The 18272-nt window shown below is 45.5% G+C and overlaps 2 protein-coding genes across 5 annotated transcripts in view; one reads left to right on the top strand and one right to left on the bottom strand.

The window, feature by feature from the left end:
• Window positions 1-3833, top strand: part of pgr (progesterone receptor) — a 9007-nt gene extending 5174 nt beyond the window's left edge. Inside the window, exons 3-8 of one of the 3 annotated variants that reach the window (XM_058079494.1) lie at window positions 651-767; window positions 950-1255; window positions 2548-2692; window positions 2769-2899; window positions 2971-3128; window positions 3191-3830. In XM_058079494.1, coding sequence (XP_057935477.1) covers window positions 651-767; window positions 950-1255; window positions 2548-2692; window positions 2769-2899; window positions 2971-3128; window positions 3191-3346 — 1013 coding nt within the window. In that variant the 3' untranslated portion in view covers window positions 3347-3830. Of the gene's footprint in view, window positions 1-650; window positions 768-949; window positions 1256-2547; window positions 2693-2768; window positions 2900-2970; window positions 3129-3190 lie in introns of all 3 variants that reach the window. The other 2 variants (XM_058079496.1, XM_058079495.1) reach the window with 2 other exon arrangements.
• Window positions 3834-5420: 1587 nt separating this feature from the next.
• Window positions 5421-18272, bottom strand: part of LOC131134339 (rho GTPase-activating protein 42) — a 60867-nt gene continuing 48015 nt past the window's right edge. Inside the window, exons 11-25 of one of the 2 annotated variants that reach the window (XM_058079491.1) lie at window positions 17859-17915; window positions 17341-17419; window positions 17182-17221; window positions 13270-13332; window positions 13112-13186; window positions 12681-12765; window positions 12524-12582; window positions 12335-12440; window positions 12006-12165; window positions 10641-10791; window positions 10152-10472; window positions 9954-10077; window positions 7623-7676; window positions 6778-6857; window positions 5421-6337 (exon numbers count right to left, since the gene is read on the bottom strand). In XM_058079491.1, coding sequence (XP_057935474.1) covers window positions 6249-6337; window positions 6778-6857; window positions 7623-7676; window positions 9954-10077; window positions 10152-10472; window positions 10641-10791; window positions 12006-12165; window positions 12335-12440; window positions 12524-12582; window positions 12681-12765; window positions 13112-13186; window positions 13270-13332; window positions 17182-17221; window positions 17341-17419; window positions 17859-17915 — 1543 coding nt within the window. In that variant the 3' untranslated portion in view covers window positions 5421-6248. The remainder of the gene's footprint in view (window positions 6338-6777; window positions 6858-7622; window positions 7677-9953; window positions 10078-10151; window positions 10473-10640; window positions 10792-12005; window positions 12166-12334; window positions 12441-12523; window positions 12583-12680; window positions 12766-13111; window positions 13187-13269; window positions 13333-17181; window positions 17222-17340; window positions 17420-17858; window positions 17916-18272) is intronic. The other variant, XM_058079492.1, reaches the window with a different exon arrangement.

Raw genomic sequence — 18272 nt, 5'->3', positions numbered from 1 at the left:
TAATTTTCCTAAAAGACGTAAAAGACCATTTTTGCAGGAAACCACAAACTCCAAAGAAATACAGCTGAATAGGTGCAGATTGTGGAAGATCTAGAAAGCTTTGTGTGATGGTTATTGTGCGTAGCTGCTCTATAGGAGTCCACTATTCAAGACAAAGGGCCCAACATGAGCGTCATGGGGCCCCTTTAAATATGAAGGAAACACTTTTAGACCTGGGGTGTCCAATGTGTGGCCCACTTTCTCAAAATACAATTTAGCAAGAAAAGTCAAAAAACATAATAAAAACAGCAAATATGGGAATGTCATTTCACAAGAATAAAATCTAAATACTACCAAAAATGTATACTAAAGAATAAAATCCTAAAAGTATGAGGAACATTAGTTAACGTTAATTTTGAGTGTCAATATGGAAGGAAAAATAAAGTTTTCATGAAACTTTGCTGTTATCAGGCTGCCAGGGCTCGGCGTGTTCAAATTCTTATCTGCTGTGAGAAGACGTACAAAGTCTCGCCACGGTCGTGTCAGCGCGGCCTTCATGCTATCTCCTTGTCTCCCTCACATCTTTCAGCCACCCACGGCACAGTCAACGTCCAAAACCCTCCCCGGTTTCTGGCCCCCGTGTCCTGACCGTGTGTTCTGTCGCCCTGCAGGACACCACAGCTACCTCTGCGCCGGGCGCAACGACTGTATCGTGGACAAAATACGCAGGAAGAACTGTCCGGCGTGTCGCCTTCGGAAGTGCTACCAGGCGGGGATGATGCTGGGAGGTAACCTTGGCAGTCCTTCAAACATCAGCAGACAAACGTCGGCCATCTTGGATGGCAGGGGCCATTTTCCTTCATCTTCGTAGACTGATCTGTCCATACGTGCTGTGATTATGTCATACATCATATCAGCCACAAAAAGACCAGCAGGAGTCAGAATGAAAGTAAAGTCTTTGCTTTCTCAGGCAGGAAGTTGAAGCGCTTCGGGGCCTTCAAGGCTTTGGGCTTGGCCCCGCCCATGATGTTCCAGTCCCACGTGGCCATGCCGGGAGACAACCAGACCCTTACCCCCGTGGCGTGCATGCCGGGCATCCACGAGGTGCAGTTCTCGCAGCAGATCATGGGCATTCTAGAAAACATCGAGCCGGAGGTGGTGTACTCGGGCTACGATGTCTCCCGGGCCGACATCCCTCACCTCCTCCTCAACAGCCTCAACGAGCTGTGTGAGAAGCAGCTCCTGTGGATCGTCAAGTGGTCCAAGTCTTTGCCAGGTAGCCTTGGATGGTCAGACGTTGGTAGTCCTACACATTGTCAAACATCATTTTCCTTGTCTTTCACATGAAATCTCTGGAACAGGGATTGATGATTTGACCTTCACAGTCAAACGTTTGGAGACACAGTCCCATGTTCTCCCATCAAAGGGAGTGTCCAAGCTGCTCTCTGTTACAGTCTGCTTGCATGGGGGCACCAGGTGCCTCGTGTGCATATCAGCGCCACCAGCAGGACTGCAGTGGAAGTGCATGTTGGCTTTTTATGGCCAGAAACTAGCATGAAATAATCATAGTCATACTAAGTGACAGTGGTAGTCACTTGTAGTGTTATTGATCATTGGTTGTTGATGTTGATAGTTATGATATGATTAATAGTTAATCATAGTTACTACTCAGGATGTCCCGATCCCATCCTTTGTTCCAAACGCTTTGTTCCAAATATGAATATTCATTCATTCATTCATTCATTCATTTTCTACCGCTTTTTCCTCACGAGGGTTGCGGGGGTGCTGGAGCCTATCCCAGCTGTCTTCGGGCGAGAGGCGGGGTACACCCTGGTCTGGTCGCCAGCCAATCACAGGGCACATATAGACAAACAACCATTCACACTCACATTCATACCTATGGACAATTTGGAGTCACCAATTAACCTAGCATGTTTTTGGAATGTGGGAGGAAACCGGAGTACCCGGAGAAAACCCACGCATGCACGGGGAGAACATGCAAACTCCACACAGAGATGGCCGATGGTGGAATTGAACCCGGGTCTCCTAGCTCTGAGGTCTGCACGCTAACCACACGTCCGCCATGCAGCCCCAAATATGAATATGGTTATGAAAATAGGTCTTGACAGCATGACAAATAATTCAAGCAAAGCATTGCTGAATGTACTTCATCATTGCACAGCATGACCAACAATATGGAGTCAGGTTCCTCAGCCAATAAAAGATAAGATTGAAACAAACAGGTGTTTGAAACACGTTTAGGGTGGGACTAACAATTTAACGAGGTGAGAGGTCAATTGTGGCGTGATTTCTTTTCAACACAATAGTCATTTATCCACGGTCCCTAGTATTAACCAGCAGTTAGGGCTCCCTGCAGTCCGGGCACGGTGAGGGGGAAATACCGCCGTAGCTACGGAGCCTAGCATGCATCAGAAGCCGATCCCGGCATGATGGGTATGAATAGTTAGATGTTGTTATTGATATGATTCATAGCTACTGATGGGATGAAGATATTAATGATGAGGAGGGATGCTGGTCTTAGCTCGGATCTCCTTTTTTTCCTTTCAGGTTTTCGCAACCTTCACATCAATGACCAGATGACGCTGATCCAGTACTCGTGGATGAACCTGATGGTTTTCTCTCTGGGTTGGCGTTCCTTCCAGAACGTCAGCAGAGAGTTCTTGTACTTTGCTCCAGACTTGGTCCTCAGCCAGTGAGTATCTCCATCATTATCATCATCATCATCATGGTTGGGAGGGTCAACGTGTCGGGTGGGCGTGTCCCACCAGGGAGCAGATGAGAAGGTCGCCCATCTACGACCTGTGCTCGGCCATCCAGTTCATCCCTCAGGAGTTCGCCAACCTCCAGGTGACGCGTGAGGAGTTCCTCTGCATGAAGGCCATCATCTTACTCAACACAGGTGAGCCCCGCCGCCCTCCTCGTCCACATCAGCAGCAGGAAGTGATGGAACGGTGCTTCCTGTGCCGTTAGTGCCGCTGGAGGGTCTGAAGAGCCAAGCGGCATTCGAGGAGATGCGTCAGAGTTACATCCGCGAGCTGAGCAAAGCCATGCATGTGAAGGAGAAGAGCGCGGTGGCCAGCTCGCAGCGCTTCTACCACCTCACCAAACTGATGGATGCCATGCACGATGTAAGCTCCTCCTCCCTCCCCGCCCCCGCTACACGGGGTAACCCCGCCCTCTCTCCCGACAGATCGTGAAGAAGGTCAATCTGTTCTGCCTAAGCACCTTCATCCAGGCCGACGCCATGAACGTGGAGTTTCCCGAGATGATGTCAGAGGTCATCGCTTCCCAGCTTCCCAAGGTGCTGGCGGGCATGGTGAGGCCGCTCCTCTTCCACCCCAAGTGACCATGCTCCTCCCAGCCTCTCCTTCACGGCTGCGTCTACATGGAGTCCAGCAGCAAACCTTCTACAATCATCTTTCATCTTCTTGACTGGGAAGCAGACTGACAACAATCACGCTTCCTGCAAACACAGTCGGTCTGTTCCAGGGTCAAACTGTCATCATGCAACGTGCAGGCCATGTTTGTTTACATGAACATACTGCAAACGCCATTTGTACATCAATATAAGGCAATATCTACATGAAGCGAATAAACGTTGACTTGGCAGAGGTGCCTTCTGCTTTTTTACGTTTCACACAAGTGCAAGAAGAAGGTGGTAAGTAGCTTTAGCATTTTAGCGTTAGGTTTTGTACGTCTAATGTGGCCACTAATTGTGGTGAGAATCAGCTATTAGCAACACCGCTCACTGTATGCACACTTTATAATGCTACACAGACAAGCGGTTTTGCTCAATGACCCCAAATAAAGACAGATAGGACACTGAAAAACTGTTACTCACTGGTTGCTCTTCTGACTCTTCCAAGGCGTAGGGCTTCATTTCTTTTGCTGGCAGGGAATCAGGAACTCCAACCACTTGTGGCAGATGTCAGCCTCATTAGAAACACTTCCTGGAAGACATTGCTAACACCGTGAACACAGAAGCACAGCTTATCTGGCTTACAGCCACGCCCATATCAGGAAGGAGTCTTACCTTCTGTGACATCACAAAGGGTCAGTTTTACCACGCCTTTTGAAACCAAGCGTTTTGAACCATCCCAAACGTCTTTCAGGACTCACTTCCAGATGCCCAAACCTCATTATCTGAAACTTGAACACCAGAATACAACATTCGAAATACATTTATAGGTCAGAAAAGTGAAAAAAAGCATCATAGGTCCCCTTAAAAGGAATAAAACATTGCATTTGAGAGAAAGGTTTTAAATAAAAGACACACAAACACAACACAAGGTTACATAACAACTGATTGTGTTTATTCATAAAGGTGGACACACACATACACACACACACATGGGAGTCGTCTTTTTGATTATTCGGGCGTCACGCCCTGTCAAGGTCAACTGACATGCTTATCTTGGCTCCTACGTCCCCAAATAGCAGTACACCTTCACCCCCCCCCCCACGCAGTACAGGAAGTAACCTTTCACTTGCTGTTTAAACATACCATCATCATCATCATCAACTATGCTGGTATGCTATGCTAGTATTACTATAAACATACATACAGTGGTACTCAATCATTTGTCTCAGAGACTCAGTCATTGTGTCTTGCCCTCATCGTGCATGAGTGCTGCCAGCGCTGGAGGAGCTGTGGTTCAATGATCAAGAGTACCTATTTCCAGTCCAAGATGGCAAATTCCTGTCATTGGCTAATTTGCATATCACTTGCATATGTTTATGTAACAGACCTTTGTCAGAGGGAGGAAAAAAAGCCAAAACACCTTCATCATTTTAGGATGACAAAGTGACCAAAATAAAATGATTGTAGCATTTCATCTCTTCATGTCTAATAAATGTATGCCGACGTGCCTCCTGGGGGACTACCTAGTTTCTCACGTTCTTCCATCACACATGAAGATGAGGAAGAAGATGAGCTGGATGTGTACGCGTCCAAGGCCAAAGGTCATCCACATGCCGAGTGGGACGCCTACACAGGAGAGGCGGACCCGGGGACCCGGATAGTATGGAGCCCTTGATCAACTAGTTACAGAAACTGCACCGCAATACTTGAATACATTCATAGACGTGTAGTAGTAGTAGTAGTAGTAGTAGCAGCACATGTTGTTTACTTGTTTCACCAAAATACGCAGGATGAGAGTGTGTTTTTCTACGTTGTGCTCTATAAACCGGCGAGAGGGCGGGGCAGGCCCCATTGGAGGTGGGACAGCCATCTTAAAAGGCAGATTAATACGTGCTTTGACTTTTACGTCCCCAAACACTCCAAGGACGGGACATTTGTCACTCGGCGCTTTGGAGAAAATATGTCACATTTGGCAACAAAGTGGTGGAGTTGGCAACACTGATTCCAGTGAGGCATACCAGCACGCGGCATATCTGGGGGGGGGGGGGGGGGGGGGGGGGGGGCTGTGGCTTGTCTTTGCACACTGCCAATTATTTGCTCGTATTATTTTTAGGATTGTATTGTTCCTGGCCTTCAGCACCTTTTAATTATCGTGTCTTGTCTGATGTCAAGCATGGCTACGCACGAGTGCTGCTGGTAGCAGGAGAGCTGCGGTTCATTAACAACGTCACGAGAGAGCAAGGCGTACGATTCACAGCGGACCTGTCCACAGCTCCCCCGTGTCGGCAGCACTCATGCAGCCCCTGACCATGACGCCACCACCCGGGGCGTACCCCCCTGTCGCCCAAGGTCATGATGGTGGAGTCATGATATTTAGGACTCATCAACCAACCCTCGTTTATTCCAGACCTTCTCACCTCCTGGTGGATACAACCTCCACTTCCATACACTTCTGTACTACTGTACAGTACACAGTACACACACTACTGTGAAGTATATCTAAGTAGACTAGATTGTCCCTTGGCTCCCCAGTACCGGCAGCATTCATGCAGCCTGGGACACTCCTATCACCATGACACAATCCCTGCTACACACACACTTGTGTTGTCGAGTATTTTGGTCTGTGTATGTATAGTAGCTGTACACTGACTACTCTTAATGAACCCACTTTTACGCTATACAGTCAAACGATATTGTCAGGAGTGTACCGACGTTGCAGGACGTGGAGATGAATTAAAAACGACAACCAATCATCTTCATGCCAAATATTCATCCCAACACATCAACCAGGAAAGGAGGTATGTTGTGGTTTTCTGGCATGGTGAAGCAGAGAGAAAGCACCCGGCGCTGATCACTACTTCCATGGACACCAGGAATGACAAAGCCTTTAAAAGAAGAACACGTAGTTCTCAGGGATTAGACCTGTTTTCCCTTCGTACGTCGCTTGCAGCCAGCCTGGTTCCACTGACGGGTACACTGCCACGGCAAAAACAGCACACAACACAGATGGGAGGTCAGGGTGCTCTACAGGATGCTTACTTCACACACAGACACACACTCGCACACACACATACACACACACAGATCATAAACAAGACGGGTAATGAAGGAGATTCATGACAGCATCTTTAGAAAAGATGGAGTCTGGCGTACGTGTCGCCATAAAAAGCAGCTAAATGGCGACGCGTGTTTGTTGACGGCTTTTTTTTTTGGCCCGGGTGCTTTCCATCACGAGGTTACTGTGACCTGCCTCCCTCCCTGCTTCTCGCTGGCCAAGCACGCTCGTCATGGAAAGGCAATAAAGAAGAAGAAAGTGCTGGTTTGGATTTAACATGGCGGTGAAAGCTGGGACGTGTGTGTGTGTGGTTGTGTGGTATAATTTGGCACCACTCGTGCCCAGTGGTAGTTGTACTCACCATTGCTGAAGTGCGCCCCCTGGGGGAAGCTGAGCTCATGGCTGTGCTCCGCCTCACACGAGTACACGGCCTTGGCGTTCCTGTCACAGCACAACCGTTTGATTCCAATCCTTTACTTGTCACGTACGTATCACACTGCAAGTTAGCTGTCTGCATACACTGGCTACTACTACACACCTTACACACTAATCTGTCACGCTCATTTAGAACCCGCAAGACATGCTGGGTAGCCCACACACAGGACGTTACCCAGCATGCCTTGTGGCGCTTACAAATGAGTATAAAATAGTAGTGTTTTGCGGGGGGGAGGGGGGGTGCTTATTGCTGACATCCTGCTGGTTTGTGTCTGGGTCATTTTCGGGGGTGCTGGAGCCTATCCCAGCTGTCTTCGGGCGAGAGGCGGGGTGCACCCTGGACTGGTGGCCAGCCAATCACACGGCACATACAGACAAACAACCATTCACACTCACATTCATACCTATGGACAATTTGGAGTCGCCAATTAACCTAGCATGTTTTTGGAATGTGGGAGGAAACTGGAGTACCCGGAGAAAACCCACGCATTCACGGGAAGAACATGCATAACAAAGCTGAGACTGTATAAAACCTAATGAGCATATACTTATGTAGATGGTTGTAAAAACATCAAATATCCATCCTTTGATATTTTAGCTGTGGGCCTTGATGGTTTATGTTGTGAGGAATGATGTGTACATGAAGTATTTGTACTTTTGTACTGTAGTACACATAGCATTGTAAGGCATGTAGAGTATGGATGCATGCTGGTAGCAGTGGTAGATGTGGAGCCAAATAACACAGAGTAGTGGAGGGGGGGTGTCTGGTACCTTCCTACTCCAGCAGGCTGCTGGGTGTCAGACGACACGGCTGTGGCGTCCCCCCTGGCAGGGAAAAAGAGGATAAGACTTCATGAAAACACACGGGATGGAAGAAGATTCTAGAAAGGTTCTGCTTGACGTCTCTAACAACCCCCCTCCACCCCCGCCCCCGCCAGCATTCCTGACTGCTTGGAATGAAGTGAAAGGCGGAAGGACGCCCTACGAGAGTGTTCCTTCCTCCTCGCCGGTGTGGTGCGGCGTCGTTATGAGCGGGCACTCGACCTCGCAGCCGCCGTGACCTCCGAGTCGAGGAGACAGCGGTGGGGGGGGGTACTCAAGAGGCCACGTGAGTCATTCACATGCACGCCAAGCTAGCTATTTGTCCCGAGGAGGAGGAGGAGGAGGAGGAGGAGGAGGAGGAAGAGGAGGAGGAGTATGGTGGGTCACATCAACCTCCAGAGCTGCAGAACTAAGAGCAGCTTTCATTTCCCAGCAGAGACATAAATCCTCCTGATGGGAGGACTGGACCACCGAATACTTTGGATTTATACACAGTAGTACACAGTCTCCACAGTACCTATGGATGCTGACTGAAATACAATGAATAGAAGTACATCCACAAATACATACTAGTTCCAGAAATACATACTAATTCCATAAAAAAATACCAGTCCATAAATAAATACTAGTCCTAAGTACTTCCATGAAGAAATATCAGTCCTAAGTACTTCCATAAATAGATACTAGTCCTGAGTACTTCCATAAATATATACTAGTCCTAAGTACTTCCATAAATACATACTAGTCCTAAGTACTTCCATAAATAAATACTAGTCCTAAGTACATACCAGTCCTAAGTACATACCAGTCCCAAGTATTTCCATAAATAAATACTAAATAAATACTAGTCCTAAATAAATACTAGTCCTAAATAGATACTAGTCTAAGTACATCTTAAGTCTTAAGTAAATCCAGAAATAAACACTAGTAAATACTACTATACTACAATATAAATAGTATTTATTTATGTGTGCATAAATAAATACTAGCTGATTTTTTGAATTTGTCCTTTTTGCTGAAAGGGTCGATGTGGTCGTTCATATGGGAAAAAAAATCATAAACACGAACATGACGCGTTTCGAAAGTGACGTGCATCAGTTTGTGTTCCTTGGCACATTGGAGGTCATTTCAAGGACTTTGTGCAACGGGAGAGAATGATTCCACGCCAAGAAGGCGGAAGACAAGACTTTTGGCCCTGAAGCCAAGAAGCAGTTTCATTCCAGGAAGAAGAAGCATGGTCATTGAAAGGAGTCACTGTTTCCCTCACTAAGGTTCCCTAGGGAGCAAATTGACTGTGACACAGCTTCAGCAGGACAACGTGCCGTGTTCTGTCTCCGATGTTGGACAATAAAGCCAGTTAGAAAACAAGGAACTGCTAACGTGAGTCGATGTTATCTTATTCATGTTGACTATATCGTGTAATAAAGGTGACTATAGTGCTGCTATATTATGTCCAGAGGGCTCTAATCCTGTATAATTCTTGGTTTCAATGTATTGGAAGACAATGAAATAATACAATAATACACAGTTCCACATGTCCAAAGGAGTAGCAAGACGCAAAGCTTATTGAATCCAGCCCCATGGTTTTTGTGCCAAGGTCATTGTTTGGTGTCTTTCACTTTAGCACTTGACATTTTGGTTGGGAGTCGACCAATGAGTTACTGATGTATGTCACTCATAATATGGACAATATCAGCGTCAATCCTTTTTGTCACATGGAACATTTAATTAGGATTCCTGTCTATGGTATCGTTCCTGCCCTCCATTGTCCAGAATTGTCTTCCAATATTTGAACCAAAAGTCATTATTCAAACTCATTCATCGATCATTCATCTACCATCAGGTTTTGATGATTATAATGATGATTTTTCTATTCTAGTCTCATAATGCAGTATATATATTTTTTCTCCACATTTTTGTTAATTTATTTTTGATGTTTTTTTCTGCTTCTTTAGTTTGTTGATTGATAAATTCTGCATTTTTTTTGTCCTTTTGTCATCCATGGCTGATTATTATTTTGCTTAGTGGACATTATTTAAACACAATAACAGGTTTCTGTCTTATTTCCAATGTGTTATATTCTCTAATTATGTCTACTATATTGGGTAATGACAGTGTAAAGGTGACTATGGGGCTGTTATTTCATGTCTAGAGGGCTCTAATAATGTTAAAAGTGTTTTTCTATGGCTAATAGATAAGATCTGATAAGGTCTGCCTGCTGTATTGGCTAATTTGAGTGTAAATGTGACTGAATGCTTTAATGAGTTTAGTTACACTGACTTGGGTCTTTGGTATGCGTCCCCGGCCGAGGCTCCGCCCCTTCGTTGGATCTCCAGCTTGGGCGGTAGCGGCGGGTGATTGATGAGCGAGAGGTTTTGTGAGGATGCTGAGCAGCTCCTGTGTCCTTGAGGTAGACGGAGCGGATCAATGGAATGGTAAATCCTGATTGGAAGCACAATCCTTGATTGGAAGGTTTACCTTCAAACACAAGCAGAGATTTGAGGGAGGGGGCAGCAGAGAGGAGGTCAGGTGGTGTAGGTTCCGTGTTGCGGTGAGGAGCCTTTCTAGGCGCGGCACCGACAGACGACACGGTAAGGGCGCTCTCGGACTCCGCTTCCCTCTTGGAGCTGGCCTCGGTGCTGCGGGGGTGCAAGGTCGCAGCGTCAGGGAGCGGCACGACCCCGACCTGAGTGGAGGACGTTGCTGCCTTGGAGGAGGCATTGTGCTCTGAGGAGTGCGAGGACAGAGAGTCCATGCTGCCTGCGGGGGTGCTGCTGGGACTGCTGCTGCAGGGCTCACCTGCAAGGGGGAGGGAGGATTAAACCAGACCTTAATTAAAACCTGCTCAACGGATCCCTGGGGGACTCCGCTGCCAATACTGACAAAATGAAGAGCTTTCCTGAATCTCCACACAATAAAAGCAAAACTTGTGGATACGACGCTGATGGCTTTGACTTCAATGCTCACTTTCTGCATCGGCCAGACACAGCGTGGGGGTGTAGATGCTGCGAGGCTTCCGGGGGCCGGCGGAGAGACAAATGGCTCTGCTTCTTCGGGAACCGGGCTGGCTCTGAGGTTGCAGCAGGGGAACGTTGGGGTCTGGAAGCTGGTGGAAGATCTTGACAGCCCAGCAGAAGAGCAATTAGTTAAAAGTCCACAATCGGTGAAGCCAAGAATGACATAACAGGGCAACACAGCATCTCAATCAATCCGTCCATCTATCCATCCATGTGTCCATCCATCCACGTGTCCATCCATTCATCTATGTGTCCATCCATCGATGTGTCCATCCACTCATCCATCAATGTGTCCATCCATCGATGAATCCATCCAAGCATCCGCCCATGCGTCCATCCATCCATGTGTCCATCCATTCATCCATCAATGCGTCAATCCATCCATGAATCCATCTAAGCATGCCCATGCTTTGCAGTGCCCATGCGTCCATCCATCCATGCTTCCATCCATCTGTCCATCCATCCATCCATCCATGCTGCTAGGTATCCTTGCTAGGGTAGTGTGGCTATGTTGGAGCCTATCATCGCAAGCAATGTCAGTCTTTTTCACAGCTCATTTATGTGTGTACTCTTTATTTTTTAATTATTTTGTAAGAATAATTGAAAGAGGCTGCATGGTGGACAAGTGGTTAGTGTGCGGGCCACACAGCTAGGAATTTGCATGTTCTCCCTGTGAGTGTGTGTGTTTTCTCCGGGTACTCCGGTTTCCTCCCACATTCCAAAAACATGCTAGGTTAATTGGCGACTCCAAATTGTCCATAGGTATGAATGTGAGTGTGAATGGTTGTTTGTCTATATGTGCCCTGTGATTGGCTGGCCACCAGTCCAGGGTGTACCCCGCCTCTCGCCCAAAGACAGCCGGGATAGGCTCTAGCATGCCCATATGCCCGCGACACTCGTGAGGAAAAGCGGCATAGAAAATGGATGGATGGATGGATGGATGATTGAACGAAGCACTCAATTGAAAAGAAGGACACATAATGAATTAGCGTAATCATATCTCAAATAGCTGGGGATGATAATAATATGTAAATTCTAAAATTCTGTGACTCCAGAGAGTGAAGGTCATAATCATTTCTTCATGATTTGAAGGATGGCATTAGAATAAAAAAGGATAAAAGCCCAAACTAAGTATGTCATGTATGACATGTATGTCAAAGTACAGTATTGTCGACACACAAAAGACTGAATCATTCATTTCACACTATGCTCTCATTTATGAATCGGATGTATAGACGTATTTCCATATTTCCTCTCTGCTTGAAACATCAGATGTTTTACACAATTGAAAATATTAGCAACATTTAGGACTCACTTTGTCAAAATTCTCAATGAGAATTTCCACCACAATATTCTGGAACTTGATGTTCATCATGGCGGCCACCGTCTCCTCTTGGGATCGCATCAGGGTGGGCCCGAAGACGACACCCAGGTTGGACACCGTCATCATGTTGGACTGCTTCTCGGCAGAAACCCTGCAGGCGGAAAGCACGCCAACACAACACGTCAATGCTGGGAACCTTCAGCTGCACCAGTGGTGTCCAAAGTGCAGCCTGGGGGCCGTTTGCTGCACCCAGCTATTTTTCATTGGCCCATGGAACAGTCTACAAATATCATTTACAAATATCATCTGCCTCCACATACCTGAGCAGATGTTTGAGTAGCAGCTCCAGCATCTCCTTGTTCTTGTCAGGCAGCTTGTGGACCAGAGCATGGACAGCACACACTCTGTAGTTCTGGTCATCAGATTCTGAGGAGCAAAGGGTTGCTTGTTGATGGATGATGCAAGGATGGCGTGTCCAATCCTTATTTATTCTTCTACTGTCAACTTACTGACAGCCAAGATGAAGTCCTTGTGCAGCTTGAAGGTCATCAGCGGCTCAGACAGACACCTTGGGCATGAAGAAAAGAAAACAATCAAGGATGAGCCAACATCAGCAGCTGATCTTCTTCTCTACCAAGCATGATGATGCCAAATGAAGCTTCCTACCTGAGATAATTCTTCAGGCCGCTGGTGATGGTCTTGTTGTCCCACATCTCGGGATCCAGGTCCATGTCTGCGGGTGCTTTGGATGCTTTTGAAACACATTACTTAGATAAACACATGAGGCGTAAAAAATGACCATGCTATCACCATGTGGCTAGGATCTATAATATTGTAATCTACATACTATTTCGTCTTTCATACTTTTACTCCTGAGCTTCCTACTGGAAATAAGCCCCCACTTCCATAAAATCACCACCAGGGGGAGCTCTTCACTAACGTCTTACAGTCTGGAGTCCCGTCACAGGCCATTAATCAGCTACAAAATGACATCATTGATAGAATTATGCTTGGAATAATAAGTGAATATTAATGTCCTCTAACCAGCACACATAACCAAGAGCATCTTCTGAAGGTGATCTGCTGCTGTGACTTACAAAAGACTGTGGCCATCAGCTTCTGCACTTTGGAGTTGACCCCACCGACCCGGTACAGGCCCGTGGTGTTTATTCCTGCACGAGTCAGGGAGAGGAGGAGAGGAACAAATGACTGCGGGGCTGCGGTATTTACCACGGCTGCAAAGTGCACACCTCACCTCTGGTCTCCACCAAGTGGATGCACTTCCTGACAAAGTTAAAGCCCGCCTCGTTAAGGAACGCTGTGGACGACAGCAGAGCATGTTGGCATCACTGACTCGAACTAAGGGATGCAAACACAGCCAACACACTGCTGGCTGGGGATTCAAAGCACATACTCATTGTTCATTGTGTTTGCTCATTCATACTTCCCATTGGACATCACAAGTCCTTTATTCATATACATTCCAGGTGTCTTAGTCAGTAAAAGTGTCAAATTCTATTTCCTTATTTGATGTGCTCTGCTGCTTAGACACCTTTACAAATAAATAAGACTATAAGATTAATAAGATCATAAGCTCAATAAGCTCATATTTTCATCTATTGTGAAGAAATGTATTTCTCTTCACCCGTCAATGTCTAGGGTGAAGGAAAATAAATTTCCGGGGATCACAATAGATGAAAATATGAGCTGGAATCCTCATATTACAAATATGCAACATAAGGTGGCTAGAAATATTTCAATATTGAACAAAACAAAATTTGTTCTCAATCAGAAATCACTCCACACTCTTTATTGCTCTCTGGTTCTACCATATCTTACTTATTGTGTGGAAATATGGGCTAATAACTATAAAAGCAATCTTCACTCGCTAAATGTACTGCAAAAAAGGTCAGTAAGGATAATTCATAATGCCGCCTACAGAGAACATAACTCCTTATTTCTAAAATCACAACAGTCATTGTATGGTCATATCACCTCGTACTTCGGTACGTGACAAAAATAAAATTAAAATAAATTAAAAAATTAAAAAAAACTTAAAAAAAAAATTAAACTATACAGGTAAGGGCCAGAAAATTAGAATATTTTCATAAACTTGATTTATTTCAGTCATTGTGTTCAAAAGGTATAACTTTTACATTATATTTAATCATTGCACATAGACTGATGCATTTCAAATGTTTATTTCATTAATTTTGATGATTATAGGTGGCAACAAATGAAAATCCGAAATTCCGTGGGTCAGAAAATTAGAATATTGTGAAAGGGTTCAATTTTGAAGACACCTGGTGTCCTGCAAAGGGCTTTAAATGGTCTCTCAGTCCAGTTCTGAAGCTTACACAAACATGGGGAAGACTTCAGATTTGACAGCTGTCCAAAAGGCAACCATTGACACATTGCACAAGGAGGGCAAGACTCAAAAGGTTATTGCTGAAAAGGTTGGCTGTTCTCAAACCTCTGTGTCCAAACACATTAATGGAGAGGCAAAGGGAAGGAAAAACTGTGGTAGGAAAAAGTGTACAAGCGATAGGAATCACCGCGCCCTGGTGAAGATTGTGAAAAAAAACCCATTCAAAAATGTGGGGGAGATTCACAAGGACTGGACTGCTGCAGGAGTCAGTGCTTCAAGATCCACCACCAAGAGACGCATGAAAGACATGGGTTTCAACTGCCGCATACCTCGTGTCAAGCCTCTTTTGAACAAGAAACAGCGCGAAAAGCGTCTCACCTGGGCTAAGGAAAAAAAGAGCTGGACTGCTGCTGAGTGGTCCAAAGTTATGTTTTCTGATGAAAGCAAATTTAGCATTTCCTTTGGAAATCGAGGTCCCAGAGTCTGGATGAAGAGAGGAGAGGCACAGGATCCACGTTGCTTGAAGTCTAGTGTGAAGTTTCCACCATCAGTGATGGTTTGGGGTGCCATGTCATCTGCTGGTGTCGGTCCACTCTGTTTCCTGAGATCCAACGTCAACGCAGCTGTCTACCAGCAAGTTTTAGAGCACTTCATGCTTCCTGCTGCTGACCTGCTTTATGGAGATGGGGATTTTACGTTCCAACAGGACTTGGCGCCTGCACACAGCGCCAAATCTACCAGTGCCTGGTTTAAGGACCATGATATTTCTGTTCTCAATTGGCCAGCCAACTCGCCTGACCTTAGCCCCATCGAAAATCTGTGGGGTATTGTTAAGAGGAAGATGCAGAATGCCAGACCCAAAAATGCAGAAGAGCTGAAGGCCACTATCAAAGCAACCTGGGCTCTCATAACACCTGAGCAGTGCCAGAAACTGATCGACTCCATGCCACGCCGCATTAATGCAGTCATTGAGGCAAAAGGAGCTCCAACCAAGTATTGAGTACTGTACATTCTCATATTTTTCACGTTCATACTTTTCAGTTGGCCAACATTTCTAAAAATCCTTTTTTTGTATTGGCCTTAGGTAATATTCTAATTTTCTGACCCACGGAATTTCGGATTTTCATTTGTTGCCACCTATAATCATCAAAATTAAAGAAATAAACATTTGAAATGCATCGGTCTGTGTGCAATGATTAAATATAATGTAAAAGTTATACCTTTTGAACACAATGACTGAAATAAATCAAGTTTATGAAAATATTCTAATTTTCTGGCCCTTACCTGTATTAGGAAAGCAGGAAGTGAACAAATGTAACAGTTACTGATTGTAAAAGTACCAGATGGAGGGGTAGGATTTAATAAGCTTTGCTTCTTCCTACTCCTTTTGGACATGTGGAACTGGGAACTGATTATGGGATGCACTCAATTGTAATCTGATGCATGTTCAAATGAAATAAAAACATTACCATAATTCCAGGCAGAATGTTTGTAATCATAAAACCAAACTAATATAAATACTCATATTCAAATATATAGTGTGGCCTCTTTTGTGAATTTAACATCACAGACAATCCACACTTTCAACTTGTCATCAACAGCCTATTTCACGTCAATGTTTCTTCTTTTTGTATTTCCAATCTCTACTTGGACCCTCCTTAAATCCAACACAAATGCTTCACCTGCTCCGAGCATGTTGATCAGGAGTGTATGGTTAAAGATGGTGGATGTTAATGCATAAATAATGTATACATAATCAATCCACTGTGCTTCACCGGTCTATCATTAGTTCTTTTTTACAGAGGAGAGTTAGTTTGTCCTAGCTAACAGTGTCCACTGATCATGAGCAGGCCTCTCCAGAGTGGTCATGTGATGTTCCTGTGACATCTTGGCACCGTATCTATACTACACCAGTGCCATCTGCTGTACAACTTCTTTAGGACCACAGGCCCCCTCGTCCCGCTCTACGGCGTTTTTACTTCCCATGAAGGACTACATGGACCGCTTTGGCCGCAGGACCGCCATCAGCCCTTCATGACTAGCCACCACACCAAGGGCCAACATTTTCCCATCCATCTTTCCTGACCACACTTGCAGGCATGCTGGAGCCTAGCCCAGCTGAATAGTCAACATGTTTTCAAATCAAATAATCTAGTTTTCATGAAGAGACATTTAAGGGCACTTGGGATTTGTGCCAGCACATTTAACCAAATGTTTTGAAAAAGTAAAGGTTTTCATGATTGTTGTTTTTATTGCCATTATTCTTACATCTGATGAATTGGATCAGAGAAGCTGGACTTGGACCTGGATGAGTCCACATGCTGGGATGGAAGCGTTCAAATAAAGTAAAAGTAGAGTTCTATGTTTCAGGAGTGAAATACACAAATGTGGCTTTTCTCCCGACTAAGTCATCACATACGTTTCACAAGAGCAGCCAAGGAGGCATGGAACACCCCATCTGCTTTACTCTCATACCTGGGAGTCTTCACTGTGGGTGGAATTCACCCATGCAGTCTCTTTATTTATGCTGTGTTCTTCTCCAGCAGATATCTGCAACTGTGTGTCAAATAGATGGATGGATGAATGCCCCTCCCACCACCCCCCTAGTCAAGCCTGGTCGGCCAGAAGCACATGGCACACGTGGCGGCAAGCAAGACGAGCATGAGGTGCTTTCACGGACATCGGGACGTTACATATATGCCATGCCTCACCAGTTGAAACCACTGCTGTATATCAAAGTGTGCTGATATGCTGGATGTGTGTTTCACTGCCATGTAAACGTCATTAGACAGCACTTACTCTCTTCCTTCTTGCTGAGGATGGCAGGCAGGTTGTAAATCTGGAGAGAAGAAGATCAATGAGTCTTTCACACGAGCTTGTAGTTTCCAGCAACAACCACAAGAAGGAGCCAGTGAGCCATCATGACTACAGTGGTCAAGAAGAGAGGAGAGTTCCTACCGGCTCTTTGCCATCCATGGCCTCCAGCCACAGCCTCCGGTTGGACTCGGACAGCGCCTGCAGCGTCATGACACCGTGCCTGGAAGAGTTCCAAACAAATCAAAAAAGCTGCTTCCGGTCTGGTCTCACCGGAGGGACAAACGAGCGGGACGTGTTTCCACAATAAAAGGACAAGTGCCACCACAATAATTTAAAGGCCAAAGCGTGCCCTGGCTCGGTGCTTCACATTCCACGGCTGATGGAAAGGCTGGATGTGCTTATTATCAGTGTGACTCACCCGCAAACATGCATCAGCTGCCATCATGACGTCTCCAAGTTAGCCAAACACACAAATCAAACAATGTCTGACAGTGTCCATCAACAAATTCTTGATCAGGTCACCAGGCAACGGGAGATGATTTTAGGCGGATATCAATCACTTGATTAGAAATAAAGATATTGCGTGATTGACCCTCGGGTCTAGCAGAAGAATCTGTGACACACGTGCACATGCAGGCCGCTCACTGAAGATCACGTACCGGACTTTACGGAAAAAAGGAAGCGGCCTGAAAAGATTTCCACGACAGATGGCGTTTCTACGTGTACAAGAAGACAAAAGAAGCAGAAGAGAAGGCTAGTGGCTTGAAACGTTGAGGTTATTTGCAATCGGGGTGGGGGTTGGGGGGTTCACGCCAGACCCACATGATCGCATGGATCACAACATCATCCCTACTGCAAAAAAGGTCAGTAAGGATAATTCATAATGCCGCCTACAGAGAACATACTAACTCCTTATTTCTAAAATCACAAATACTTCAACTTGCTGATATAGTTCATCTTCAAACAGCTAAAATAATGCATAAGGCTAAAAACACGCAATTAGCTAAAAATGTCATCCAATACTTCTCTACAAGAGAGGAGAAATATGATCTCAGGGAAGAACTACATTTGAA

The sequence above is a fragment of the Doryrhamphus excisus genome, chromosome 8 (genome assembly GCF_030265055.1).
Source record: "Doryrhamphus excisus isolate RoL2022-K1 chromosome 8, RoL_Dexc_1.0, whole genome shotgun sequence".
Classification (NCBI taxonomy): Eukaryota; Metazoa; Chordata; class Actinopteri; order Syngnathiformes; family Syngnathidae; genus Doryrhamphus; species Doryrhamphus excisus.
This window is presented reverse-complemented; position numbering and strand designations above follow the sequence as displayed.